At 54.6% G+C, this 26,407-nt stretch overlaps 1 protein-coding gene across 1 annotated transcript; it reads left to right on the top strand.

Moving 5' to 3' along the window:
• The first annotated feature begins 2,675 nt into the window (after positions 1-2,675).
• Positions 2,676-19,660, top strand: ATP8B3 (ATPase phospholipid transporting 8B3). Its single transcript, XM_075524556.1, has 28 exons — positions 2,676-2,835; positions 2,931-2,982; positions 3,071-3,227; positions 3,802-3,915; positions 4,392-4,490; positions 4,957-5,018; positions 5,610-5,682; positions 5,786-5,856; positions 6,427-6,509; positions 7,143-7,301; positions 7,852-7,940; positions 8,786-8,979; positions 9,681-9,889; positions 11,202-11,236; positions 11,667-11,823; positions 12,253-12,441; positions 12,884-12,996; positions 13,397-13,561; positions 13,866-13,977; positions 14,291-14,366; positions 14,820-14,970; positions 15,429-15,696; positions 16,216-16,439; positions 17,041-17,124; positions 17,426-17,665; positions 17,875-18,013; positions 18,281-18,411; positions 19,092-19,660. The coding sequence occupies exons 1-28, from the start codon at positions 2,676-2,678 to the stop codon at positions 19,311-19,313; spliced, it is 3,828 nt and encodes a 1,275-aa protein (XP_075380671.1). The 3' UTR covers positions 19,314-19,660.
• The last annotated feature ends 6,747 nt before the right edge of the window (positions 19,661-26,407 follow it).

The raw sequence follows: 26,407 nt of genomic DNA, 5'->3' as shown, positions 1-26,407 counted from the left end.
CAAAGTCAGAAGATGCTTTGAGCAATGGGTGAGGGCCCCCAGGGCACTAACAGGTATTAATGGCCCCGAGCAGCCTCACCTGGGACCTCTCCCACACCCACTCATGGGCATGGGGCTCTATTTAAGCTCAGCCCTGGGGCTCAGCCCTAGCCTAAGTTTTATCATAGGTGGGTCTGTCTCCAGCTTGGCCATATGCCTGTCCCTGCCCATGGACCCAGCCCTCTACCCATGGACTGGCTTTCTGGCTTGGCCTTGGAGCTGTCTTGTCCCAATGGATCTGCCCAGTAACCGCTGGGCTATGTCTCACCTTGGCCTTTGTCACCAGACCTGATCTTGACCTGCGTGTTGACTTCCTGACTTGAACCTGGACCTACCTCATCATCGCAAGCTTGACTGCAGATCTGGGCTCGGGGTTGACCCTGGCTGCTATCCCTGCCTCTGCCCTGCTTGCCCATGACTGGGGACTGCAGGATGGATGGGATGGTGAGGACCTTGCTGTGCCCTGGCCCAATGTCGGGGATGGAGTCACGGCAGGGATGGTTACCTCCACCAGTATGAGCCATGGGGCACTGACTGGTTTAGAAGGCTGTGAGCAGGTGGCTCAGTTTTCCCCATTCTGGATACCCTGAGGTTCATCTTGTCTCCTGTTGGATGTTCCCCATGGTGCAGGTACCTCCGTTTAGCCCGTATCCCTTGGCCTGTTTATGGTCCATGAGGAGGAGGTACCCTTGCGTGGTCGGGGGAGCCCACCCCTCTGTTAGGAGGAGGCAGGGAAACGTGCCTGCCAGGAGCAGGAGATGGAGGGCAGTTTGGTGTCCCCCCTTGTGTCTCTGCACCTAGATGCAGCCCAGAATTGGCTGGCTGCAGGGAAAGATGTCCCAGGCTGACAGCTTCACTGGGCCAAGGACATGAGTGGGATCACAGCAGGGAGGAAGACGGGAGATTTGCATTTCTCTGTCAAATTCTTTGCCACCTTATTTTGCCCAAACAAAGTGGGAACAGCCAGTCTGGGCACCAAAGGGCTTCTGTGCGGCTGGGTATGGAAGAAATCTCGTCCCTCCAGGTATCCTTGCTCGTCCCGTTCCCTCTTATCTGTGGGACAGATGGTAGTTGGAGCCGTGGGATGTAGCACGAGTGTCCCACCACGCATAGCAGCTCCCTCCTTCCTTCTCAGCCATGCTGTGACAATACAGATGGGCCCCAAGTGTGCTGAGTTTATGGGTGTCAGTTAGGACCCACGTACAGTGACAAATGTCGAGTCCTTAGTGGTAAAGAAGGATGATTTTTGTGGATCAGTGCTTTTTTTGGGCAAGCTCTTGGACACAGAGGCCGAGGTGCTGCCCATGTTGCTGTTCAGAGTCTCTTTGACCTGGGATGAGGTGACAGCTCTGGCCCAGCTGGTGGCATCCGTGAGTGTCCCAGGGCAGCGTCGTGTGTCGGGGAAAACCAATATCAAATTTGCCTTGTACCACGAGGAGCAATAGGGAGAGAAGTAGACACTTTGGTGAAAGAATGAAAAAAAAAAAAGTGATCAAAGGAGTGAGATAAAAAATAATGGCAGGGACGGACTTCTGTGTGGGATTATTTAATAATAAGGTAATTAATGCTTTACACCTCTCTGACTCCTTTCATGTAAGGATCACAAAGCGCTTCACAAACATTAATTAATCTTCCCTAACATCCCTGCCGGGAAGGTCACTGAGCTACTGAGCGTAAGGGAAATCTTGTCATTGATGAAGGTAGCTGCTATCTGGGCACGACGGACGCTCGGGTGTGATGGCAGGACGGGGAGAGTTTCTCTTCCTTGCTGATGACTTCAAATGATTTTCCATAACTTCCTCAGAGAGGAAAAAATGTCTTTGAGTTGTCCTGGGCAGCTGGGACTGGGCAGAGGTGGGTCTGAAAGATGACCCACGCCAAAGCCATCGAGCACCCCTGAGGACACGGAGAAGGCAGGGGTCGATCCAGGCAACCCCCAGTGCCAATGCCCACGCAAGGCTGGAGTTAAGCGTAAGGCACCCGTGAAGGGCAAATCTGTGACTCTTGGAAAAAAAAATGCCAGGGTGAAGTGGATTTCAGTTCAGATCTGAGCCGTGGCTGGTCCTGCAAAAGGCAGGGCAAAGAACATCAGGCGTCAAAGGGAGAAAGACTTTTTCTGATGACAAATATTCAGCCTGATGTCACTGCGTCATTCAGATGGCTACAAAAGGCTGCGTGTCAATGTGGGGTTTTACATCTCCAGGGTAGTAAAAAGGTCTAAGTTAGTTTGCGGCTCCAGGAAAGAGACTCATCCCCGGCTTTGCCCAGAAGAGTGTCCCTCCTGCATGACGGCCTGCCCTGGAGAGGTGGAGGGCCCAGGTTTGGGATGTTGGAGCATCCTGGTGGGGTCACGCTGTCGTTGCTCAGCGCTGCAAATATCTTTGGTCGTCCTTGTTCCTAGATCCTGGTAGCGGTGCCAGCATGGCTGCGCAAGACCCAACCTCGGGCTGCCTGCATGGCAAGAAGCAACTGCCAGGTCAGTGTGCAGTGAGTGTGTTTGGGGTTTTTTCCTTTTTTTTAGACAGTTTATGAGGAAGTTGAATGTGGGACAGGGTTGTGAGATGGGGAAGAAGCAGATTTGGGGTGAAATGGTCTGGAAGGATTGACTGTCAGCTGGGGTGCAGGAGTTGGGGAACATGGCTGGGATGCCCCTTGCTTGGTGGTATCTGCACTGGGATAGCAAAAATGAAATTAGGAGAGGAACGACCAGCCTTCAGAATAGCAAAGACTGTGCTTGGAGGGGTTGTCCTTCACCTGGCCTGATTATACTGTTAAACCAAAACCCGAGCCCAAACGGTTAGCCTGAGGCTCAGAGGGGAAGTGTGCGCAGCAGTTCTACATCTCTGGAAGCTTCTGGCCTCCTGCACCCTCTGTCCACTCTGTCCACCCAGCTGACCCCAAAGATCCAGCTCTGTCCCAGTTGTACCTCCAGCTGCTCTCAAGGTGTAGGTGCATCTTGGGAAGCCCATCTTGCCAGCAGTGGGTCACCATGAGCCCAGTGGCACCATCACTGGTCCTTGTGTCCTTGGAGGCCAGAGGCTGACGGCCAGGGCCTGGCTCTGATGAGAGCTGGTGGATATCCACTTGCTTTTCCAGCTTTCACCTGGGAGGTGAGGGCCAACGACCGAAACTACCACATGCAGTTCAAGAAGAAATTTGCCTTCTGTCTGACCAAGAAGAAGTATGCGGTGAGTCAGCCTGGGCCAGTCCTGGGCCATTTCTTTACTCAGCCCCTGATTCCTGAGCTGGTGGTGGCTGGGGATGACATGACAGAGGTGCTGCAGAGTGATCTCCAGTAGGATGGAGAGTCACATACGTAATCCTCAATGAAGAGGAAGGGGCTGCTCCCTGCCTGGTGTCCCAGATGCCCTCTGAAGCTGTCAGACAAGGAGCAGAACTGTATGAAGGATACCTTTTAGTCTCATGGTCAAATCAAAAGAAAGATTTTTGAAAAAAGTTTTGATTGAAAAAACAGATTTTTTTTTTTTCCCAGCTGAATAATGACCATCTTGTTGGGGGTCAGTTGGGTATGCTTTAGATGATCAGAAGCAAAATATTTTGTTTCCATTTTAAGTCATATGGGCCTTTGCTCTAATAAATCTTTTTCCTTATGGCTTTTGTAAATTTTTCAAGGCATCTCTTATGCCATAAAAAGTTGAGAAGTCCTAAAAATACCAGAATGTTTTTGGCATTTTCAAAACACATCCTCGATTTCATGTGGCTGAACTCCCACTGTGGCTTTCACCTGCCTTTCTTCTGCAGGGCAATGCCATTAAGACTGCCAAGTACAACATCTTTACCTTCCTGCCGCTGAACCTCTACGAGCAGTTTCACCGAATGGCCAACATCTACTTCGTCTTTGTCATCCTCTTACAGGTGAGATGGACACCAAGGTAAGAGCAAGTGTGTGCGAGACTGTCTAGCAAAGGAGGGTTGTCTGGTGCTTAGAGTAGGGGACTCTGGTCTAAAATGGTGTCGAGGATGCTGCTTTTCAGTGGTGTTCATTGCCTTCCATGAACTCTGAGGGGTTTAACTTACGTAAAGTTTGGTTACTTTAAACTGATTGGATTTGGATGTAAGCTAAGCTCATGTAGACCATGCCTAAACAGAAATCTACCCTCCAAATTCATGACCCACATGCATTTCACGCATCCAGTTTAAAAAGAGGTGGAAATTCACCAAAACAGTTCTGCGTAGACAGAGATGTGGATTTGATTCATCTTAGATGGGTTCCTGCCATCCTCAGGCGCTGGCTGGGGATGGGAGCTGGGAGTGAGGGGGAGTTACTCAGTCACCTAACGTGTCCCAAGGTGGGATGAAAGTTGTGTCAGTGGTGTAAAATTCTCCTCTAGACCTTCCCCGAGATCTCCACGCTGCCCTGGTACACTCTGCTCTTCCCCCTGAGCTGCCTTCTCACCATCCGGGGTCTACGAGACTTGATCGATGACATTGTGAGTATGGGTTGGAGCGAAAGGCTGTGAGTGTCGGGCATAGGTCCTGTGAGGGATGGTCAGCAGAAAGGGCCCCTTTGCTGTGGGGTGAACTGAAAAGCTTGGGAGTTGCTGTCATTCATCATTCCTGAGGTATCAACTCTACCATGTCCAAAACGCCTTGTATTTTCCCTTGGGAAGAATGTGACTGGCTGGTTGCTTTCCTTGGAGTCTAGACCCCCATCTCTGTCATCTTTAACATCTTAACCCATGGCTATATTCCCAGGTTGGTCCCCAGAAACACCTTGGGGAAATTTTGCCTCTTTATTCATCAGAATACATCTTCTGATTGCTTCAGAAAGCAGATCTTTCCCTGGGGCTGAGGAGGCAGATTGTGGCATTAAGAGTGTTGTTTTCATGGGGCAAGGAAATCTGGCGTGACCCATCCCTTTCTTTTGGCCTCTTTTTTTTCCTCTCCTCTGTGCAGGGCCGTCATCAAAGTGACAGAAACATCAACAGCAGACCATGTGAAATCCTGTCTGGGAAGAGGTGAGGGGCTTTGGGAAGCTGTACCCGTGTTCTCCAGGCCTGTGTGGAATGAAGGATCATCTGAAGTGCTGAGCACCCTTGAGCATAGCAGCTGAGAAGGGTTTTGGTGGGAAGGTCCCTGACTCTACAAACTCCCATCACCTCCCAAAATCTGCTGCAGGTCCAGTTGTTCCCCTGTAGGAATGATCGTATCCCAGTCACAGACAACAGGTCTAAAAGAGCCCTAATTTGCTGTGATATGCTGGGAGGAGGGTTTCCTGGCCGTGGAAGTTCCTCCAAGTCTTCATATCTAGCCTATGGAGTCATATTCCTGCTAAACACTGGTCCAGGGAAGGACCAACACGTCCCGCCTGCAGTCAGGGGGCTGAAAGTCCCTGCCACCTGTAGGTACGGGGTTTATGGCGGTGACAAATGGGTCCTGTGCCATCCTCAGTGTTCAGCCATCTTTCGCTCATGCAGATGGTACCATGGTGGCACAGGAACCTACAATCTGGAGACCCCATTCGTGCAAGAAGCTGGGACAGGCACAGCCACAGTCCCCATTCCCACTCTTCTGCAAGGATAAAAATTTCCCTCCTAATTCTCGTGCAGCTTCCGCTGGCAGAAATGGAGTGACATCTGCGTTGGGGACATCGTCCGCCTGCGTAAGGAGAGCTTCGTCCCGGTGAGCGGGGCCCTGGAGCTGGCTGCGTGCCAGGGGCAGCAGGGGGGAGTTTTGGCGAGGAGAGGCTCAGCCGGGTGCTCTCTCCCCCTTTTTGCTCTTCAAGGCCGACATGCTCTTGCTGTGCAGCTCGGAGCCCAGCAGCCTGTGCTACGTGGAGACTGCCGACATCGATGGGTGAGGGGAGGGGCAGAGGACCCCTATTGCTATGGGGGGAGAGGGGCAGAGACATCCCAGCCAACGGCTGAAGCCTCCAGTCTTGGGGATCCCCCAGCACTGGGGGGTCAGGCACACTGGGAGGGCTGCAAGTCCAGCAGAAACCATGGGATGTGGGGATCCTCCAAAAGCTAAACCTATAGACACCCCAGAAATGGGATTTGAGCCCCAAGTTTTGAAAATGGGAAGCCAAAACCACTTTTGAGGCTTCCACAGAGCAGCTGGTGACTCAGGCATCTCCCTCCATCTCCTGGCTCCCTCCCAGCCATGCCGAGGACAGCGGCTGCCTGTCCCTCCTGCCCCCGACTGCAGGATGATTTAATGGCAGGGTCTCCGGGCCAGAGCTTCTTCCCTGCATGAGTGCTCGACGTCTGGCATGATAGGTCCCTATCTCGCTTTTCATTGCCATCACTCATGTAATCACCCGATAATTAATGGCTGTCTCTGTCCCATGGGTCTGACAGGCAGAATTAACAGCTCCGTCACCCCTCAGGGTTGTTTTATTTTTCCCTCCGTGGCTCTTGTTTGCAGGGAAACGAACCTGAAGTTCCGACAAGCCCTTTTGGTCACCCACCAGGAGCTGGTGAGCGAGGAGAGCATGGCCACCTTTGATGGTGAGTCTCCCGGCTGGGCGAGGACGTGGCCGTCCCGCTGGGATGGGATCGGTTCAGCCTTGGGAAGTTTCTGTCCTCTCAGGCACCGAGTGCTGTCAGCCTAACCGGAGGCTGCACTTGCTCCTGCCTGCAAGGCTGGAGGGTGGCTCATGCCAAAAGACCTTGCATGGAGGACCTTTCCCAGCAGAGTGGCTCTGTGATGGGTCCATCGGGGTTGTGCACCTTCCCCCTGCCCTGGATCTTGATTTTCCCACTGGAATCAAGTGCTTGGCTCCCAAACCTGAGCTCAGACCCTGGGTTTTTTCCCCTTTGGTCCTCCATAGGATGCAGACTCCCCTCTCAGAGGCTCTGGGGATGAAGTGGGTTGTGTTTGTACCTTGTCCAATTTTATAGCCCAGTGCGGTTCCTGGACTGAGCACCCTCCCTGCACTGCAAGGTGGCCCTCCAGCTTAGCTTGACCTTAATTTGAGCTATCCATAACCCAATTGCATCTGGAGATGCCCTGGCTAAATCTGAATCTCCCCTGAGAAGCCCCCAGCACCCCTCTTTGGGGGGGGCAAGCGTGGGGGGAGGGAGAGGAAGGACCTCTCGTTTCCCCCAAAGCCATCACCTGAATCGTGCCCTCTCCTCAAGGGAAAGTGACCTGCGAGGAGCCCAACAGCCGCATGCACAGCTTCACCGGCACACTGGAGTGGAGGGGCGAGACCTACTCGCTTGACAGCGAAAGGATCCTGCTGCGAGGCTGCAAGCTTCGCAACACTGACGTTTGCTACGGCTTGGTTATCTACGCAGGTGAGTGCCCAGGCCCAGATCAGGAAGGGCAGAAAATACCGAGGTCCCCGGGGGTTTTAAGCTGCCCAAGCGCTTCTAGCATCAGCAGGTCTCATTCTCAGCTGGTCAATGTGGGAAGACCTGCTGCTGTAACCAAGCCCCCAGAAGTTTGTCCCAAGCTTTGCTGGGTTCTGGGCTCGCTGGCAGGGAGGTGATGTGATGGCACCAGACATCTGCTTATCCTGGGTTATATATCAGCTGCATCACGTCCTGGATCCATCTCACTTTGTGGCCTCCTGCACAGATAGCTCAGTGCAGCTGAGAGCTTGGCCATCAGTAGCTGTGGGTAGAGGGGTGGGGTAAGATCTGATGTAAGCAGAACTTCTCCGAGTGTGCAGCCACAGCTTGATTAACCACTGATCAAGGGATGATTAACCACTGATCAAGGTTCTCTGAAGTCTTCAGAGGTGGGGAGATGTCGTTATGGAGGAAACCAGCATCACTTAGCTGCAAGTCAACCTTCTGGGGGCTGCGGACTTGCGTTTTTACGTCTAAAATGTTTCTCATCCAGGGTTTGATTCCAAAATTATGAGGAACTGTGGAAAGATCAAGCGGAAGAAAACCAAGCTGGACCGCATGATGGACCGGCTGGTGATCATAGTGAGTGTGGTGCAAACACCTCCTGCTCTGCTCCACCAGCCTCCTGGGGTAGCTCACAAGTCTTCTCATGAGAGACTGCTTGCTTGGGTGATGCTGATTTTCTTAAGCTTGCAATATTTTGCTCAAAATATCTTGGGTTTAATATGTTATGGGCAAATACCAAGTGATGTTCCCAGGAAGTGGTAGTTGCTGGGCCTGGACCAGTCTGTGTAGTGGTTGTGTTGCTTAACCCTGGACCCTGGCAGCTCTGAGTCCTCAGCTGTAGAGCAGCCCCTTGGATCAGGGAGCTGGAGTATTCAGGATCTCCAGCCCCTCCTGGCCTGCTTTCCTTACCCATAACCGTGGAGGTCCGAGGAGGCGGTTTGTGCTGAGGGACCTGCAGGCTGTGGCTCAGCACAGAGTAAATGGAGGACAGGGAAAGGAGGAGCCTTTCCTCCGTGGGAAGCAAAGCAGCGTGGTCATAACAATGAACTGGATGGTTCTTATTCCAGTTCCTGGTGGCTGAGTGTCATCACTTCTCCGACTGGCCACTAGCATTCCTCTGTTTGCTGGTAACTTCAGCAGGAAGGCTGCAGGACACCCCTTGTCCAGGGAGATGGTGTCTGAGGCAATTAGGAGGGTGGGAAAGTTGGGGTTTGCCGTGTGTGTGTTGCGGAGGTGAAATACGTGCTGTGATCCTTCATCTCCGCCCAGGATGAGCTCTGAGAACACAGGCACAAGGACACCTTTCTGCAGGTTTACAGCTAAATGAGAAAAACAGTCTAGAAGAGGCAATGGTTGGTCCTAGAAAAGAGTCTGGTGGGCTCTATGTGATGGGACCTTCTCATCCTGGCTTCCCATCTCAGATCTTCCTGGTGCTGTTGGTCACATCGCTGTGTCTCGCCGTTGCCTCTGGGTTCTGGGCCAGGATGTTCCAGGAGAAGCACAGCTACCTCTCTGCTCTCTACAAGCACACAACCCCTGCCCAGCAGGCCTTCTTCAACTTCTGGGGCTTCACGATCCTCCTGAGCATCATCATACCCATGTCCATGTATATAACGTAAGAACAACAGAGCTTGCAAGTGATCGGAGATCAGTACCCCACTCCCTGCCCTTGGCCGTCATCTGGCACCTTGGTTTGCAGCCACAAAATGGGGCTGCACAAAAGGTCCAGCTGTGACCCTGAGCAAGTCGTTCCCCTATGTTCCCTTAGCCATAAGAGGGTAAGGATGGAGGGGGTTTGTATCTTACAAACATTGGTGATGTGCTTTGAGATCTCAGAGGAAAGCCAGAAAAGAGGTGCAAAGACACGTACTGATGTTGGAAATTGAGGACAGGCTGAGGATGAGACTGATGAAGGTGGTGTTTCCCCACTGAGCAGCAGCGGGGTGGGGAAGAGAAGGGCACAGCCATTGTGAGCAGGCAATAATCACAATTTGTGCCGGAAGAAGCAGTTTCCAAACTTTTCAGCCCTTCACTGAATCTCCAGATCTATGAATTTTGTCATCAAGGGCCAGATTTCCAGAGGGGAGCCCAGTTGCCTGGGACCCAGCGGGCTCTCAGTCCGCTGTGATGAGCCTTCTGGAAACCTGGCCACGAACAATGAAAACTCTCTTGCTTCCCCCAAGCTCAGAGCAATAGGATCCAGGTGGGGAGTTCCCCTCTGCCCTTCCTTCCTGTGTCAGATCCCCAGGTGCCCCTGGGATGTGAGTAATGCAGTCTCCTTCCCCAGCATAAGTTTTCTTCTACCGGACTCCCTAGGTTTGAATTCATCTATCTGGTGAACAGCTTTTTTATCAACTGGGATCTGGAAATGTATTACCCTGTCAAGGACATTCCAGCAAAAGCCAGAAGCACCAGCCTCAACGATCAGCTTGGCCAGATCGAATATATCTTCTCGGACAAGACTGGCACCTTGACACAAAACATTATGAGCTTCAAGAAATGCTGTATCAATGGGACCATCTACGGTAACTTTTGGCAGAAGCAAGTTTGTAGGGACCCATGAGTTAGGTAAACCTTGAATTGGTTCTTTCCACTCCTCCTGGCTTGCTAGGAAGCTTGGGGCATGTGGATTGATCTTGGTGGTCCAGCGTGTAGACAGAAGATGCTGTAGGACTTCAGTTTGTCTTCATCTCCCAGTGCTTTTCAGGGGCCACCACGCCTGCAGTCACACTTTTCATGCTCCCAGTGCACGGAGTCAGGGCACAATTCTGCCCTCCTAAAATGGGTGCCTACCTTTCAGGAGAGGTATCGTGCCCCAAACTCAGCTGAGATCAGCTAGGTTTCCCCTGATAAAAAAGGGAGCCTGGAGTTAGGAGCCCAGCGCAGCTACATGGCAAACACATAGTCTGAGTGAGGTGGATCCCAGCTGGTGAATTAGCTGATGCTGGCCCAGGTGGCCAGGACAGGGCAGGCAGAGGAGCCGCGGGGTGATGGGCCAGTGAAGCCCATGGATTTTTATTTTTTATGAAGGTCTTGGAGAGAAAAAGGAGGTTTGGCTTTTCTTCTTTGCATCGTTTTCTGGTGAATCTCCAGCTTGGTTTCCAATTCTGGGCATTTCAGGCTTCCAGGTGACCTACGGAGGAGGCAAAGAAGTTATCATTCCCCTTATGCTGTTTCTTTACGGTGTATGCATGTAATTGCTCTTTGCTTTTTTTTTTTATGATTCTGCTTGGTTTTCCCCTTAGAAACCTGAGAATTGCCAAGTCCTTCCTCTTCTTATCGCTATACTTACTCGAGCTCTCGGCTGGCTTCTAGGAGCTGTCTCAGTGCTTAATTAGTGCAATTTAGCGAGCGGGGCAGGCCAGAGCTTTAGCATGGAGCTCCTTTTTCCTGACATAAGTATCAGGCACTTGAGACAAATGGACAGTGGTAAAAGCAAAGAGGAGGAAAAAGAAAAATCTAGCAAACTTTTTAAGCAGGAATAAAACCGATTTTCCCCTGCCTGATGTATCGCGTTGCGCCTCTGTGATAGCAGCATCGCCGTAATCCCGCCAGTCTCTGGCCAGCTGCAGAGTCTCCCAGGAAACGCGGGTGAAAGCTAGACCTGAATTTTTACCATTAAAAACGTGTCAAAAGTCTGAACAGTCCAAGAGCCAAATAAGTCAAACCTGGATATCCTAATGGAGCCTGGCTCGTGACCGACACTGAGCAGATGCTGAAAACCTGTCCCTTTTGGCCAGCAAAAGCAGCAGTCCCTTCTAGAGAAACTGCTCAAAGCCCCCGCTAGTGATGCTCCCCGCCAGCTCTCTATTAATTGAATTATTTTTATTTTGGCAGGTACAGGCACAGGCCGTGAGAACAAGCAGCCATCGGTGCGTAGCTCCCCTCTCCCATGTAACATCGGGGCCAAAGCTGTAGCAGTTATTGATTACGCCGGCAGCAGGCCCAGCCTTTTGTTTTGGAGCACAGCTTGCTTACAGTGGGGTCCCATGCTGTAAGAGAGCGGTATGCATTTCCTTGGGCTGGCGAGTTTGCTGGTCCTCAGCTGCCAGTTAAGGACAGGGGAACCGGGTTTATAAAATAATGCAGTTCGGATTTTTTTTGTTTGGTTGGTTTTTTATTCCCAACCTTTTCATACTCACCCCCTTGGTGTAGGCAATGCAGAGCTCGGCTTACGGACTCCGATCTGGATCGGACCGTGCCAGCGCAGGGTTGCTGCATTGCAACCCAGCAGCATTCCCAGTGCGGAGCCCCGTGCTTGGTCTCTCTCGGGCGCCTGCAGCCTGCCTGTGCCTCTTGCAGGGGTCGGGGTTGACCTGGAACCACCACGGGGAGAAACCGCTGGACTTTTGCGATGCGACGCTGCTGGAAGCCGCCCAGCGGGACAGCGACCCCGTGCTGAGGGAGTTCCTGAGGCTGCTGGCCCTCTGCCACACTGTCATGGTGGAGGAGAAGGGCGGTGGGTTGGCCACGGTGGTTGACACGCTCGGAGCGGGGTTGAGCTGCCGTTCAAGGCATTGAGGCCGCGATGGCTTTTTCTATCGCCCAGCAAAGCTCCGCTGTGCGGGGAGCAGATGGCGCGAGAGCCCGGGGATGCTTTGTGCCACTGTCCCAGCATCACGGACGTGTACATTTGGGTTTGCTTTAAAGCTGATTAGTTGGAACAGAAGCACAGGGGGGATAATCCATCCCTGTCTGGGCACTTCTCCTGCCTGGGGCAATGAGCAGAAGAGATGAGACAAGCAGGACTGAGTTTCCCTAGCCTGGTGGCTCGGAATTTAGGGTGTCCATAGATAATGTTGGTGCTGGGCAAGAACAGGGTGCTTCAGATGTCCAAGAACTGCTTGGCTGGGAGTCTCCTTGTCTAACCCCTACTCCTCTTCCGCAGACCAGCTGGTTTATCAGGCAGCTTCACCAGATGAAGAAGCGCTGGTGTTGGCAGCTAGGAACTTGGGGTACGTTTTTCTGGCCCGAACACAAGACACCATCACCATCAGTGAGCTGGGGAAGAAGAGGACGTACAAAGTGCTGGCCATGCTGGACTTCAACAGTGATCGCAAGAGGATGTCTGTCCTGGGTAAGCGGGATGAGGTGTCTCAGGGGGCCCCTCCAGGAACGCGGAGGGTCCCTTCTGTACTCAGCCCTACAAGGGATGGCACCGGGATGGCTGCAATTGACTGCAACTGGCACAGGAGCTCCTAAGGATCATCCTGGTCATCCCTGCAGTTTTGCTTGCCCTGATACCTTGGTGAAGGCAGCCGAGAAGGGCTTGAGCAGCCAAGACAGAGCGAGTAAATCAGGGGCTCAGAGGAGGTGTGTGAGGAACTGACAGTCCTTGAGGCCTGATCCTGCCTCGTGGTGGTGTAGATCTGGGGAAATTCCTGTGCTTCTTATGACCGCAGGCACAAAAGCACCAGCGTCCCCTGCGGTGCCTTCTGTAGCATGGCCATTGCGTGGGGACAGTGATGAGTGGGAGCCATCTCTCTGGATACCTAAGCTGTCCTTCCCCTCCCTCCCAGTGCAAGACCCCCAGGGCACGATCCGGCTCTACACCAAGGGGGCTGACACAGTCATCCTGGAGAGACTGCAGAGGCGAGGGCCCAACGAGACCTTCACTGAGATGGCGCTGGATGTGAGTCCCACACCAACCTGGGGCGGAAAGGGCTGGTCTCCCTGCTGCTGGCTTTGGGCTGGGTGTCCTGGAGTCCCCTGCTGCTCTTTCTCCCTCTGGCTTCAGGATTTTGGTCCTTCTTTCTTCCTTCTGCTCTAGGAGCCTCATCTGCATATGGGACAGGGGCTAAGAGGGCATCAAATCCACCTTCGGTGTTCTGCATGGACCAGTTGCATTGCAAGGATGCTCATGGGGATGCTGTAGGATGGGGGAGGGAGTCAGAGCCCAGAGGGAGACCCTCAGATCCTGCATCGTCTCTGGCTCTGCCCATGGGAGCATCGTGGCTGGCTGGCATGATGCCCTGGTCCATTGAGAGTCATCCTGGTCAAGGGAAGGGAGACCTGATGTCTCATCTCTGCAGCGCTTTGCAGAGGAGACACTGAGGACTTTATGCCTGGCCAGCAAGGAGGTGAGCGAGGTCGAGTACAGTGAGTGGAGCAGGAGGCACCGTGAGGCCAGCATCCTGCTGCAGGACCGCACACGGGAGCTGGACAAGCTGTACGAGGAGATGGAGCAGAACCTGCAGGTGGGATGAGGCCGGGGTTTAGGAGGAACTGGCTGTGCTGGTCCCACAGAGGGCCGGAGTGTGGGGTTCGGCTCTCCGGGATGAGGGGGTGAAGTGTCCAACCCAACACCCATCCCCTGGGTGGGAGGGCAGGTGGAGTTCTTCCCCCAGGGGTGACTTTGTGACACGCCAGTAGACACTGGCTTAGATATCTGTCAGGTCATGTCCACCCATGGGCAAAGACTCCTGGTTGGATCCAGGGGTAATTCCCACCTCCGTATCTTGCCCTGCCCCATGTCATGACACCCACTCGCCCTCCTTCCAGCTGCTTGGGGCCACGGCCATTGAGGACAAGTTGCAAGATGGAGTCCCTGAGACCATCCAGCTGCTGAAACTGGGCAACATTAAAGTGTGGGTGCTGACGGGAGACAAACAAGGTGAGTGGAGGCAGCCCCAGACCCCGCCAACACACTTCAGTTTCTCCCCTAACCAGGACCAGAGAAGAGATGAGACCCTGGGAGTGGGTAGCAACCAGGTTTTGCTGTTCCCTTTAATATACAACAGCAGCACGTCCCACAGATCGTGTCACCCTTGGGGAAACTGAGGCAGGGGACGCCATCTGCGCGATGGCACAGAGCTGGAGCAGAGCCCCCAGCAGCTGCTGCCACCAAGGGCTGTGGGACCCAAGGGCCGGGCTGCGCTGGGATGGCAGGGGCAGCGTCACTGGCCGCTGACACCTGCGTGTTGCAGAGACCGCAATGAACATTGGCTACGCGTGCAAGCTGCTCACCGACGACATGGAGATCCTGGAGGAGAAGGAGATCAGGTGAGGAATCGTGACCTCCTCGTTCAGGACATTGTTGTCCCCACTGAAGACACCCGAGGGCATAGGAACCTGTGCGGGGACAGCAGAGCTCAACTCTGCCAGAGATGCTTCTCCTTCCCTGTCCCAGCCTAGATGTCCACGGCCCTCATCTGCTGATGCTTTTCCAGGCCTCCCCATGTTTCTGCCCCTACAGCATTCTCTTCTTGGCAGGCTTTGACCAGAAAGTGCTTAAGCTGTCTCTCCAGCGTCTAAACCCCAGGGACAGAGGCTGATTTCTGATAGCAATGAGCCCTTGGGGCCCCCTCTCTGTCCCCCCATTCCCACCACTGGGTACCAGCCCCATCTCCCTGGAGCTGGCTTTGAGATGGCAAAGGCCAACTGTAGGTCTCAGTTGAAGCCAGGCAGCGTGCCCAGGGTCCTCAGCTCGGCTCCAACCACCCTTTCCTTGCACAGCGAGATCCTCGAGGCTCACTGGGTGAGCAACAACCACCTCAGTGGCAGCGGGGAAGCCCTGTGCAGCGGCCGCCTCTCCCAGCAGCTCCCAGAGGCTTCACGCCACTCACGCCACAAGAAGAGAGCTATCATCATCAGCGGAGACTTCCTGGTAAGGTGGCACTTGGATGCTCTTCTCTGCTCCCTGCCTGCGCTGGCAGATCGCTGTTTCTGCCCTGGTGCTATCGAAGTCCTGGGTGGCACCAGCATGCGGAGGACGTGATGCCCCTCCTGCCCAAGGGGTGGGAAAAGCCCATTTTGGGCTGGGGAATGAAGAGTGGAGAGGGGGACAACCTTGCACTGATCATTTGGTGTTGGGAGGGCTTCAACCAGACATGCCCAAGCAGTCATCTGGGATGACGCAGGCTGGCAGGTCATCACATGCTCTTCTGGTCACAGTGGGACAAACCGGTCTCATGGTCACAGTGCCTGCTGCATGATGAACTTGGAGAAAACTGGGGTCACTTTTTTGTAGCATTTACAAGACTTAAGAGCATCGTTGAAGAGCTGGGGGCTCTCATGCTATGAAGGCTATGGGTAAGGTCCCAACTGCATGTGCTCTCCCCTAAGGACAAAATCCTCCACACGGGAGAGGTGCTGAAGGAGAAGAAGGGCCGGCTGTGGCAGCGGCTGGCTTGCTGCAGGGCTACGGGCTCACAGGAGCAGGGCAGTCTGGTGGAGAAGGCCTTTGTGGACTTAGCCACCAGCTGCCAGGCGGTGATCTGCTGCAGGGTGACCCCCAAGCAGAAAGCCCTCATCGTGCAGCTGGTGAAGAAGCACAAGAAGGTCATCACGCTGGCCATCGGGGATGGGGCCAACGATGTCAACATGATCAAAAGTGAGGCTCAGGGGAGGGGGGAGTGTGGGTTTTGGCCGGTGCATCCTGCTGGTGGGGAGCAGTGGTGTCCCATCTGCCATCTCCACCACCTCACCACCTCCTTTGAGGTGAGGAGCTGGGAGGGGAACCCCCAGACTGGTTCCCCACGTTGCTGTGCTGGGAGGGGAGCAAGAGGCACAGGACCAGCACCAGCCTGGGACAAGAGCAGGGTGGACCATTTGCTTTGGCAGTGTGGATGAACCTTGATGAAACTTCAAGCCCCAACCTGGGTAGCTGGCAGAGGTGTCCCTGACCCTCTCCAGCAGCCCTGACATGGGGCTGTGCTCTTCGCATGCCCAGCCATGCCTGCCATGTCACTCCCGCAGCCATTGCATGTGATGGAAGGGGCTTCTTCCCTTTGCTCATCGCTCCTGGATTCACCCTCTGCCCGTCAGCCTGGGGGCAATCCACAGGGAAATCAAGCACCTGGCTGCCCAAAAACCTCCCCACCTGCATTTCACACTCTCCCGTCCCCTGCAGCTGCTGACATCGGGGTGGGCATCAGCGGGCTGGAGGGCATGCAAGCCGTGCAGTGCAGCGACTACGCCCTGGCGCAGTTTTCTTACCTCCAGCGCCTCCTGCTCGTCCACGGCCGCTGGGCATATCTGCGCATCTGCAAGTTCCTCCGCTACTTCTTCTACAAGACCTTTGCTGGCCTCATGGCCCAGGTCTGGTTCGCTTTCCACAGTGGATTCACAGCTCAGGTGAGGGATGCTGCCATTAGCAGGGGTCACATCCATCCTGTGTTGCAGGATGTTGCAAAGCCCCTTGCTGAGGACCCCATGCAGGTCTTGTTCCTGGTACTGCCTGGTGGGCATGTGTCCACGTCACTGCCCTGGCGCCCCTTCTCCCTTGCCCTGGTATTGGGCTGTCCAATTTTTGGGGGTTGCCTGGCTGAGATGCAACTGGTTATCTGCTTTTTACCTGGCTGGAGTGGGAAAAGCACCCTGGGGAGATTTGGGATGTCCTCGTGAGCTGCAGCTCAGTCTCGGACAGACGCAGGGAAAGATCCCACGTGCATTAAGCTCGTTTCCTCCAAAATGGGAGCTTTTATCCCAAGGGCCGTCAGTGTGACTTGACCACCACTGTGTGGCTCCAGCCCCCCATCTCCATCTGCCGCACGGCCCCACAGCCCACCGACCGCTGCAGACAATATGGGGCTGATGCAGAGACTGGGTCAAGTCCATGGGGATTTCCCCAGAGTTTGGACGTGAGCCTCTTGGACTCACCCCTGGTGCCTGCGCATCCTTTCTGAGTCTTTCCAAAGCACCACTGAGCTCACGGCTGCTTTCTTCTCCCTTCTAGCCTCTGTATGAGGGCTGGTTCCTTGCACTCTACAACATTTTCTACACTGCCTACCCTGTGCTGTCCGTGGGCCTTCTGGAGCAGGTAGGGTTCACCCGGCTGCATCCAGACTGTGCCTGGAGGCTGCATCCCCATCGGGTGTGAATCAGCCCGGCAGTTGTTGCACCCCATCTGCGTGGCTCTTTGCGCCGGGACGTGGTACCAAGCAGCTCGATGGGCATCTGTAGGTCACCACCGGGCCTGGGGTGCCTCTGTTCCCTGTCACCCCAGAGCAAGCGGGTGGAGGGACTCGCTGCATCTCTCCTGAAGGGTGTGTTGGGTGGGGTGGCCCAATCCTGCTCCCCAGCGTGGGTGGGGAGGGTGATGCTTAGCCCCCTCCCGGCAGGACGTGAGTGCCAAGAAGAGCCTGGAGTTCCCTGAGCTCTATGTGATCGGGCAGCAAGACGAGCTCTTCAACTACCGCGTTTTTGGAATCACCCTCCTGCACGGGGTCAGCACCTCGCTCGCCAGCTTCTACATCGCACTCTGGGCCTTTGAGGACCGCGTCGGCAGCAAGGCTGTTGGCGACTACGAGTCCTTTGCTGTCACGGTGGCCACATCGGCGTTGCTGTCGGTCCTCATGGAGGTGAGTGCCGCTCTGCCCTTCCCCACCCTGACCCCAGGGGAGATGTTCAGAGACCACAGCCAGGCTCAGCCCTGGGCTCTCTGACATGGTCCCCACCAGCTTTGTGGCTGGGGGACAACCTGCCTTGTGGCAGGGGAGGAATTAGGGATGAGTGGCTGTATGGAAGAGGGTCCCCACAGTCTCTGTGTGCTCTCCCCTTGCCCCTGCAGATCATCCTGGACACTAAGTTCTGGACGGTGTTGTCCTTTCTGATGGTCACAGCCAGCCTTCTGCTCTTCTGCCTCTTCTCCTTCCTGACCCAAAGCATCGATGCCTTCAGGATAGCCCCTGCCATCTTCTGCTTCCCAGGTGAGATGCCCCAGGAGCCCCATGGTCCTTCCCTTCTTGAGCCAGGGGAGCCCAGCCTAGGCTTGGTGCTACGAGCTGTTTCCCACCTTGTAGATCATCTCTTCATTGCCACTTCTTGATCTTGCCGTCTTGATTTTTGACTCCAATTTAGGTGCCATCTCCTCTTTAGACCTCCCAACACCTTTGTGGGTGGGGGCCTGTCCCCCTACAGTTGTTCCCTCTGTCCTCTCCACCTTCCCTACATCACCCGACTTCTTGCGTTGACAGACGCCAGCCGGAACGCCCTGACCGACCCTTATGTCCTGCTCGTGGTCCTGCTGTCCCTGGTGGTGAACACCATCCCCTCGCTCACTGTCCGCTTGTACTGCACCATCACGCGCAAAACTACCATCCCGCAGGTGAGGGCTGTGCGGCGGCTGGCATGGGCAGGGATCTGCCTCCTGCCGGCGTCGGTGTCTGGGGCTGGCCAGGGCACTGCTGGTGATGAGAAGGGTGAGGTTCCCCAGGGAAGCCACTGCCTGGGCTGTAGCAGTGGGACATCACCTCTCCTTGGCGGTACCACTCAGCTGGTGGTGGTCTCTCATGACAGTGGTGTCCAAGTCTGGTTCCAGGGCCCTCTCCCCAAATCGGTTCATGGCCCAACAGGAGGCCCTGAGGCAAGAGACCTGCTCCAGCTCTTGGAGAGGCTCTACTTTTGGCTGCAGTAAGGAACTGCCCTCTAGGACTCCCTGGAGCTGCTGCTTAGGAGGCACTGGGGTCTTGTGCAGGTCTTGGTACCACCCCCAGCTTTGGTAGAGCTCACCCCCATCTGGGTTGTGGGTTATGCCTTGCCGGTAGTACAAATTGGTCCCAGACAAGAGCAGGGGTTGAGATTGTGCTCCAGAGCTCCGAGAGCTTTGAAGACCCCCGTGAGGGTCCCCACGTTACGCATCCCGTCACATCAACTCGGGTCATGGTGGAGCTGGGAGCCAAACTGTGTCTCGGTGGAGGGCATCCCTGCTCTCCCTGCATGTGTCCCCTTGGGATGAGGGCTTGCCTGGGAGGTGGCCACAGCCCTGATTTCTCCATTTCCTTGCAGAAGATCCGCCTGAAGGAGCCCTCGGTGGAGCTGCGTGCCCATGTCCCTCGCAGCTCCTTCCACCGCCGCTCCAGCTACGCCTTCTCCCACCAGGAAGGCTACGCCGGCCTCATCACCCGCGGGGACAGCCTGCGCACCGGGGGCACCCGCAGGGCCACCCTGGGTCTCCTGTGCCCAGAGACAACGCCGGCTTTGTCCTCCCTCCCCAGCCCCTCAGTGTAGCTGCCCTGGGTGCCATCAACCTCCCACCATGCTGGGACAGGGCAGGTGTCACCAAGGCACAGAGCTAGCTGGCTCCCTCCTTTTAGGGGCATTTTATTGATCTTATTGGGATGGTTTTGAAGTGTGGGCAGCCCCCATGGCTGCAGAAGGGCTGGCCCAGCCTGGGCGGGCTGCTGCTCTGGGCACTGAGCCCCAGGATCTGTCCTGCCAGCAGCTCCAGCTCCCTCACACCCCTGGGCTTTGCAGGAGCCTGTAAAGCTGTGAAAACCCCCAACCTCTGCTGCCATGCTCGGCCCCTCGCCCCGCGGCTCCCTGGCTGGCACCCCCGCCCCCTTGTCTCTGCTGAGCCCCCTGCGCAAGGCTGATCCTGCCCCGGGCTGGACCCACAAGCAGCAACTTTGCTGCCCCAGGCTCATTATTCCACCTCTGAATTAATAAAAGGCCCTGATGAAAGACCAGGGGTGGGGCTGGGTGGCGGGTGCAGCCCCTTGCCCCTGCTCGCTCCCTCCCGCACCAGGGGCTGAGCTCCCGTGGCTGCACGAAGACCCTCGTCTCGTCTTCCCACGGCCGCAAGGAGCGCAGGGCAGAGCCGGCCGCTCTCCCCACGCAGGGCTGGATGCGGTGCCCGTGGCTTTCGCATGCATCGACTCAACAGATCAGACTCGAGCGGCATAATTTTAAAATGCCCCCTATTTTCTGGAGGAGGACCTATGTATGGTTGATCACCTGCAGGTTTTTCTCCTCCAGCCAAACCACCCTGGCTTCTTGCAGCCTCTCCTTGTTGCTCCTCGCCACCTCCACCTCCTTGTCTTTGCCATCCCTGCACGAGGTGCACACAGCGGCGGTGTCTGCTGTGTGCCATGCCCTGTCCCCAGAACAGCCATGTCCCGCTCCCCGAGGACTTACGTCCCCATCTTTGGGGACAGCTTGTGGCCGCAGGCTCTTTGCTGCAACGCCCTGAAAAGTACTTTTGGGGGGAGGGCGAAGCGTGGGGGTAACGAGCATCAGCTCTGCCCAGCAGGCATGGGAGCACGCATCCTGCTCTGGGGACAGCGGCAGCGGCTGCTGGAGAAGTTGTGTGTGAACAACTGACCGGTGACTGGATCACCCTTTTTATGGTTTTTATTTTTTAATTAAAAGGTCTTTAGCTTTTCTCTCCTCTCCTGTAAATCTCTGCTACACCGCCAAGGGAGAAAGCTGCACAGAAAGGTCCTGTGGTCCCTCGGTGTGTGCCACCAGCTCTTTGCCACCTGCCAGCACTTGTGCCACGGCAAAACGCACGGCAGGACAAGATATTCGGGTAAAAAGATAAATAATTAAATCAGCCATGGGGGCTTGGACCTGCCTGCAGCACACACGACTTGATGGGTTTGTTTAACAAGTGCTTTGGCCTCATCTGCACCGAGTTCGTGAGAATTAAAGTGTTTTCTTTGGGCTCTGGCCAGAAGGGTGCTGGATGGTGCCAAGAAATAAAAGTATCTGAGGCTTCCTCTGGGAAAGCTCTCGTCCCTGCGACTACCAGCTGGAAAACCGGGGGGAGAAACCTTTCCCGGCTGCCTGGGCATGATCCCCAAGTCTACCCCCTGATGCTCTCGGGCCAGGTCTAGGGAGAGGAGTTGAGAGGGTTAAAATGGGGGTTAAAATGATGGTTAAAATACTCCTCCAGAGCAGCCCTCCTCCTGCCCGGAGCTGCGTCAGGAGGGGACTGACCCACGAGCATCACCTCGGGACACACGCACACGCCAGGGTGAATGACTAGAAAATAATTTATTGAAGAAACAGAAAGCTGCAGAAATACAACACAGTCATGACCAGTAGAGGATGAACAAATAGAGATTAATTTTTTTTTTTTTTTTTTTTTCTCTTTTAAAACCTGTTGACAGGCTGGAGTTAAGATTCCTGGTAACTTCCCCTGCATGAGTCATTGCAAAGAACAAGGAACAAACTCCAGAGCACACAGCACAGTTTGGATAAAGTGCCTGACACATAAGACTCTTTTTTTTTTTTTCTTTTTTAACGTTTGTAAATAGCTTAAACAAATATAGTTGCAAGACACAGAGGAGTAACAATTGCATTTCGCTGTAGAGTAAAACCTATCCCATGAGAGTAACAATGAAGCAGCCGCAAAAAAAAAAAAAAAAAAAAAAAATCAATTTAATTAGAAGGAAAAAGTCATTTAAAAACTCAGAGATGCGTCCCTCGGACCGTGCGGGATGAGGGCGAGTGTTGCCTATTGCTATACAGAAAAATGAGCAATGTTTTCTGGAGGTGGCTGGACTGGCAAACCCGAGGCTGCGGGTTCTTCCTGGCCGGGATTAATTCTGTCTGACTTCTTTTGTTCCTTTAGAAATTTAAGGGGAAAAAGAAAAAAAAAAAAAAACCAAACCAAAAACCTGAATTTTGTTCTTTGCATTTTTAATTTCCTCTCTTTAAAAACCCCAAACAAAGAAAGACGCAAGAGGAACTGGATTCTGCGTGGCAGCGTCTGCGGGTCCAGCTCCATCGCCGGCTGCCAGCGCCGCCTCAGCTGCGGGTGTCCTCTGAGACAAGGGAAAGGAGCTGATTTCATACCGGGGACGCACAGCAGCGCTGAGGGGGGTCGGCCGGCACGGTGCCAGGGGCATCTTCACGTGGCCCCCCCAAAGGCGGCTGGGGAGAGAGGTAACGAGGAGCCGATCGTCTTCCCCACCCAGACTTCGGATCCTCAGGAAAAAGGACAAGTGGTGATTTTTTAAAAATTTTTTTTTTTTTTTTGCAAAGCCATTTCTCGGCACGGAGAAATGCCAGCTCCTGCCCCGCTCTGTGCCAGTGTCCGTCAGCGGAGCTGTCGTTACAGCAGGAAAAGCTCGGCTCTTGGGGTGACAATGGCTAAAACCCAGCTGGGCGTCCCTGGGAGCCCGTGCTCCTCCTGCTCACCCAGCAGGACAGGGACAGCGTTGCCCCACTGCTGACGGTGGGTTTTCAAAGCACAAAAGCCATCGGTGGGAAACTTCCACCCAAGGTAGAACTGGAGTGCCTCGGGGGGCGTCACGGGTAATGAAATGACCCAAATCCCTGAAAACTTCCACAATTGAAGTAGGACACGGTGGCCAGGCTGAACCAGCAGATCTCAGTGGGAGATCCCGGGTCCCCTCCTCTTCCTCACCCTCCAACCATCCGCTCTCCATCACCCTCGGAGGTGCCCCTGCAGCCCCGATTTTGCTCCTGCTCCCCACAGCACAAAAACACCCTTCGGGGGCAACCCTGGTCGAGAGAATTGTCTTTAGGACAGAGCTCAGATTGTCATTACCTGCAGGGAAAAAAAAATCTTTGGTATCATGGCAAGTTGCTCCTCAAGGCATTTTGGCTGATGTGGGCAGCAGGCACGGCCAGATCTGGCGTGGGGCAGGGCTCAGCCTGCCTGGGGTTGATCCAGCGAGTCCTGGTGGGCTAAAGGACAGGGGAGAGTGCTTGGCTCTTGGCTTCTCCAGGGTTTCCCAAGCCACTCAGTTCATCCCCCGTGACGGATACAAGCTGGTCTCTGTAAGGTCAGAGGACTTGTGACTGTGGGTTGCATCCAAGCCTGGTGAGACCTTCTTGTGGTTGGAAACAAGGTCTTGGCCTCCAAGCAATAAGGCTTCTCGTGCTGGAAAATGTCTCGTAGGAGGAAATGAGACACAAGGGGGATGCAGAGCTCCATGGAGGACAGGAGGGTTGGTTGGCAGATGAATGGTGCTGCTGGAATAAACATCATCTCTTCCTAAAACCCAGGTCCTCAGTCAGTGGGTCCCACGTCTCCCACCACCACCTGGTACTGAGCTTCTCAGTGCTGGCCATGAAGAAGGCGAAGGCTGCAGGGACACCGCATTAGACAAGAGATGCAGATTGAAAAAAACAAACCCTACTTTGCTTTTGGGGGCCACTTTGGTGGGGCCCGAAGAAGCTGAGATCTCTTTCCTCGCAGTGGGCTGAGCTTTGGAGCCACTTCTAGTGACAGAGGCGAAGGACGGAGTGGTGAAGAGGCTGGAGAGGGCTGAGGAATCAGCATTTTAAGGTAAATGCTCTGGTAATGGTGGGGAAGCAGAAAGAAGCAGGTACCACTGCCGCCCCGGGGCCCCCATCACCTTCCTGACCTCCAAAGAGGTGACTCCTTACTGCTACTCTCCCCCCGTCTTTAAGCAAGGAGAGGAGGAGGAGCAGGGGGAGGAAGGAGCAGGGGATGCAGCCCTGTCCGGGGGGGCTCTCAGAACATTTGCAGAAAGCTCCCTGGCTGTCTAGGGCAGGCAGGGAGACCTTCCAAAGTCCCCTGAGACCTGCCAGTGGGCTGGGGTCCTCCAGGACCTCTTCCACTGGCTGGACTCTTCTTCTTCTTCTTCTTCTTCTTCTTCTTACCCCTTCAACCAGAGCGGGCGCCTCTGTGCGGGGCGAGAGCCAGGCTGGGCGGCACCGGAAAGCCTGGCAGGGGCAGACACTCTGTGTTGGGTGGTGCCTCTGCCCCAAACCACATCCTTGGGTAGAAAAACCTCAGAAATGGGTCGCTACTGTCCGTCCCTGGGTCCGGTTGGGCGTTGATGCAGCACCATCTCCAGTGCCTCTTTCCACGCGGGGCACGGGCAGAGGCAGGTCTGTGAGGTCACCCCAAGGGATGGGGACTTGGGAGCGTCACCTGGAAAGGTCTCAGCCCCGGGGGGAGGTTTGGGGTGCCCGGGGGCCGTTTCCCTTGTCTCAGAGCGCACGAGGAGCCCCGCGGCTTTGCTGGCTCGGGTCGTGGCAGCTGATTGTCTCTCCTTCTCTCGTCTGCACTTGGGATTTGACCCACAGAGCTGGATAAAGCAAAAAAAACCAAAAAAAAACCAAAAAAAAAACACAAAAAACCAAACCCAAAGCACGGCGAGGAGCCGGACGGCACGGCGGCGGGTGGGACGGGTGGGCGCGCACGCCGGGGTCCCGTGCCCCAGATACCCTTACCCTGTTTGCCGGGCATGGGGCCACACCGTGCGCCCCGTCCTCCCTGGGGGTCCTCCGAGCAGCCCCCTGCCTCCCCGTGTCACTGCCACGCGATTTTCAGGGTGAGGAAAGGAAGAAAAGAGGCGAAGGAAGAAACTGAGGGGATAAACGACGACTCTCCCGTGGTTGTGTGAGTTCCAACTCAAAAAACGTGATCCATGCAGAGAAGTCCTCATCAACTGAAAACTCGTGGACAAAAAAAGCACAGTTTGTCCCCTCCCGCTCCCACCCGACCACCCCTCCCCGAATAATTATTACATTACTTCAAGAAAGAGTATATTTTTTTCATGCATAAATCAAATTCTCATCTTGTCTTTTTTTTTGTCTTTTTTTTTGTCTTCTTTAAATTACATTTGAACACAGAACACATATAATAAATACTCTTGTACGACATGACTCAGAGAAAAGTAACACATCTGAACGCAAAGGTATCGTCATCATTATTAGTTTTTCTTTTTTTTCTTTTTTTTTTTTAAAAGGACTTGTTTAAATATGAAATCTGTAAACTCCAAGGGTCCTTTTTTTAATCTTTCTCTCTCTCTTTCTCTCTCTCTCTCTCTTTTTTTTTTAATCGTGAAACTATCCAGCTTTCATTTCCTTAACATTCAATATGTCTCCCATTGAACGCGTCAAAGAAATAAGAACATGCCGTCTTCTGCAAAATTATAATTTAACAGTATAAAGCTTCAAGTCACAAATTCCAAAAACTAGCTAAGTAATTTTTTTTTTATCACATAAACTATACATTAAATATTTTGAGGTATTTCAGAGAACATTGTCAAAGGCTTGTAAGGTCTGTGCTGGGTGGAAAAGAAGGCTTTCTCCTGCATAGAGAACGTCTTTGGTATCACAAGCCATGTGGGTATCAGGTAGAAGTGGGGTGGCACGGCCACGGGGTCGGGCAAGATCTGGCCAAGGCAATGGTGTGGAGGGGGAACGGGGGGACAGGGAGGCGATGGGTTCGGGGATGCTCTGACCTGCTCTGTCAGGTTGCCCAGCAGATGGAGGACCCGGCGGGGGTCCCGGCCGGGCTTCCTGTCGCCAGGGGGGTTGGCCCTGGGCAAGTTTGGTCCAACTCAAAAGGAGCCGCCTTGGCCGCAGCCTGAACCAAGCAGGTACAATTCAACCCAAGATTTCCCTAAACTAGACATTCTGGAGATTGCTGTGGAAGAGCATCTTCTCCGGTGGGTCCTCCCGTTGCCTTTCGCTAAAGCCGAGCAGTGGAGTGGAGCAGACCCAGCTGTACCCATCTCCCCCACCGAGCCAAAAATGTCCCTTTGGGGACTTGTAAATGGTTCCTGCTGAAAGGTTTCATAGCTCCAAACCATTCCCTAAAGTAGGGGTTTGGAGAAAGCCCAGGGTGAGGCTTTCCACCGCTCCTGCCTTTGTCTTTCCAGCCAGAAATGCCATGAAGCCTCCCTGCGCTACCAAAAAGGGAAACCAAAGCCCAAGTCTGAGCTGAGCGAGGAAGAAACACCCCATGATGAAACCCACGTTTTCATCCTGTGGGCTTCTGTAGGGTCCCAGCGCCCAGCTGGGCTGGCGAAGGACATGGAGCAACGCCTTTCCCTGGGAGCGATGTCCCACGAGAAGGCACCCGGACACCAGGTCAGTGCTCCTGGGGCAAGAGGGGCTGGATGGAGGGACCCTGGGGACCACGCCAGGTTGAGAGACACAGGGAAATCTGAGAGGGGGGACACGCCGGGGAACCAGCACCTTTCCCGCAGCGGGCGGCAAGGGAGATGCTTTCTCTTCAATTAGGACAAGGGTTGGGTTTCTTTCCTTCATCCCAACACCCAAAGACTACAAGAGTTGCCAGAATCCGTCCCTTTGGAGAGCTGAGGTAATAGTGAGTCTTTAGGATCAAAGCAGAGGAGCAAAGAAATGGCCACACACCTTTGGTACAAGAAAAAGGCACTCATCTACCACGCTGCCATCCCGGGGTCGCTCGCTCGCCTTCTCCCTCGCTCTCTGGGGACTCGACGGGGCTGGGGGGGGGCTGGGGGCGGCGAGGGGCTCTCGGCTGGGGTGGGGGGCTCTCGGCCGGCCCGTCCGCGGGGAGCAGGGAAAGTGGCGTTTCCAGCACAGACCAGACAAGGCAACAAAAT

Source organism: Mycteria americana, chromosome 24 (genome assembly GCF_035582795.1).
Source record: "Mycteria americana isolate JAX WOST 10 ecotype Jacksonville Zoo and Gardens chromosome 24, USCA_MyAme_1.0, whole genome shotgun sequence".
NCBI lineage: Eukaryota > Metazoa > Chordata > Aves > Ciconiiformes > Ciconiidae > Mycteria > Mycteria americana.
Note: the sequence above shows the minus strand (reverse complement) of the source record. Positions and strands in the feature narration are given on the sequence as shown.